The sequence below is a fragment of the Austrofundulus limnaeus genome, unplaced genomic scaffold (assembly GCF_001266775.1).
Source record: "Austrofundulus limnaeus strain Quisiro unplaced genomic scaffold, Austrofundulus_limnaeus-1.0 Scaffold9, whole genome shotgun sequence".
NCBI lineage: Eukaryota > Metazoa > Chordata > Actinopteri > Cyprinodontiformes > Rivulidae > Austrofundulus > Austrofundulus limnaeus.
In genome coordinates this window covers 1,502,622-1,505,112 of record NW_013952411.1, presented here as the reverse complement: position 1 = coordinate 1,505,112, position 2,491 = coordinate 1,502,622, and the positions used below count along the sequence as shown (strand labels likewise).

Below are 2,491 nucleotides of genomic sequence, written 5' to 3'. Positions count from 1 at the left end.
TTTTTTTTTTTTTTTTTTTTTTTTTTTTTTTTTTTTTGATGGGAGAGGACAAGGACAAGATTATGAACGCCATACCAGTGGAGGGATGGTGAGGATGGAATGGCTTACCTGCATTCCATACCTTATCCTCATTTATTTTATTTTATYTACCATTATTTAACCAGGCAAGTCCCGTCAAGATCTCAGATCTCTTTGTCAAGGGAGGCCTGGGCCTGAAGGCAACCTATTCACTGTACGTGTTTTTAGGGGTGGGGGAAACCAGAGTACCTGGAGAAAACCCACGAGGAGAACATGCAAGCTCCGCACAGAAAAAAACCCAGGTCCGAACCGGGGATCAAACCCAGGACCGTCAGTGCTAACCACTGAGCCGCCGTGCTGCGTTAAACACCTGYGGGATCAGCTTGGGATCAACAGAACCACGAGGACTGATTTGCAGCAAATACTGGTTTGAAAATATGAATGCCATCACTCATCAGTGTGTGAACAAGCTGGTGAGCAGCACTGGGACCAGGAGCCAGGWTTGTGGCTGTATATGGTTCTTCCACATTAAATGAATATTTTTAAATTGCCAATATGTCTTGTTTCTTCAAACTTTAATAAACCATCCCAAAAAAGACACAAAAAACCTCCAGCAATATAAGATTTATTGCAAAGTAGCAAAAAAAAATCACAAACTTCCTCACTTTTGTGCAATATTAAAATAAGCTGTCTCACTTTGACCCTCACATCAATCATTAGATTAAAACATAAACACCTGGATCGAACTGGACTGTTTTTAACAATCTTTGGTGTTGCTTTAAAATGAGAAATACAAAATGTTTAAAGCACGAGGCAGGATTTTCTTTTAATCATACTTTTTTCAGTCTTCACTAAATTGTGAGTGCCCCCCTCCTCAAACCCACCAATCATGATGATGAACTTAATATTATATATTAATATGGGACTCTTTATTACTATTAGGTAGATGGTWTTATAGATAATTTTGTTGACCCTAAAGTTTAAATTTTAATAATCTCATCAAATTGTTTTACTCTTTGTAACTTTCCAAATGTCTTATTGCTGTTTTTGTTGTGTTTAAAGTTGTTTGTGTCACACTATGTGGCACGTTAAGTAATTTATCAATGGGATAAGGAAGTGTGACATTGCTCAGTTTGACATTGAAAGAGGCGGATGATGTAACGTCAGCTGACTGATGACGTCTTCAGCTCGAGTAACTTTCAAAGGAAGCACGTTTTTTTACAACGTAAGCGGAAAGAGCCGGCAGGAGGGTGAAACCCGGGTCCGACGTGACTTCAATCTGTCTGAATATCCACTACATATAAATACAAGGTAAGAGGGGGGTATTAAAGGATCAGCTGCCCCTCAGTGGGGGCTCATTTCGACTAAAAAGGCGGTTTGATTCGGATCTGTCGCTTCCTCCCTCCTAAAAACGTGGCCTAGAACCGGTTTGAGCCTCTTTCCTGAGAATTTACCTACTTTCCTGTATTTTTGCTCTTATTTTTTTCCCTCTTAACTGTGACACTTTTGCCATAGGTTACACCCTGCTGTGGTTTCACATTTGAATCACACAGCTTTGGTATTTTTGCCAACAATTTCATTACAAAATCAGTCGTGTAACTTGGAGAAGATCGCCCTCTAGTGTCAGTATTTTATTTTCTATTAAACAGGTGAAAATGTACAAATGTGTGTTTTTTCCCTATGTGTCTGTTAGCAAAATATCTCATGAACTGCTGAGCGGATTTTAGTGAAACTTTCAGGAAGTAATCACTGGATGTTCCTCTGTAACTGATTAACCTTTGGAGTCGTCACCTTTACTAATGGCCTCCCCTGCTGATCAGCTTTATCAAACACAAAAATGGCTACAACTCTGTTAAGTTTGAAGTTCTTGAACTGAAATTTGGTGTGGTAGTAGCCGAGCGTCCTTCACAACACATACTCTGAGATTTGCTTTGTGAATTGTATTTTAAAAGTTCTGCAACTTTAATTGTACTCTCTTGTATTTAGAAAACATGTCTGGAGACGCAGAAAAAGGAAAGAAGATATTTGTCCAGAAGTGTTCCCAGTGTCACACTGTGGACAAAGGTGGCAAGCACAAGACCGGCCCCAACCTTTGGGGCCTCTTTGGACGTAAAACAGGCCAGGCAGAAGGCTTCAGCTACACAGACGCCAACAAAGACAAAGGTATTTATTGAACTCTCTGTGCTGCTTTATGTGAAATAATCATTAACGTTAGAGTTTTGTGAACATTCTTCTTCATTAAAAAAGAAAAAAATTGTATAGGTCTTCTGGACGGGTTCTTCTCTAATGAAACGTTTCGTCTTTTCTCCAAAAGACTTCTTCAGTCTGAGAGTTTCAGGCAAAATTCAGGCTTTTAAGCACTGCCTCCATGTGACTGATACTCACATCACCTGGCTATCGTTGACACCTAATTAACACTTATTGTTAACAGGGAGTGGAGTGATACAAGTTAGGAGTGATCAGGACTCTGTAC

The 2,491-nt window shown here is 39.6% G+C and overlaps 1 protein-coding gene across 2 annotated transcripts in view; it reads left to right on the top strand.

Moving 5' to 3' along the window:
• Window positions 1-1,221: 1,221 nt before the first annotated feature.
• Window positions 1,222-2,491, top strand: part of LOC106512899 (cytochrome c-b) — a 2,512-nt gene continuing 1,242 nt past the window's right edge. Inside the window, exons 1-2 of one of the 2 annotated variants that reach the window (XM_014001428.1) lie at window positions 1,222-1,329; window positions 2,005-2,181. In XM_014001428.1, the coding sequence (XP_013856882.1) occupies window positions 2,010-2,181 (172 nt within the window). In that variant the 5' untranslated portion in view covers window positions 1,222-1,329; window positions 2,005-2,009. Of the gene's footprint in view, window positions 1,330-1,532; window positions 1,641-2,004; window positions 2,182-2,491 lie in introns of those variants that run through there. The other variant, XM_014001429.1, reaches the window with a different exon arrangement.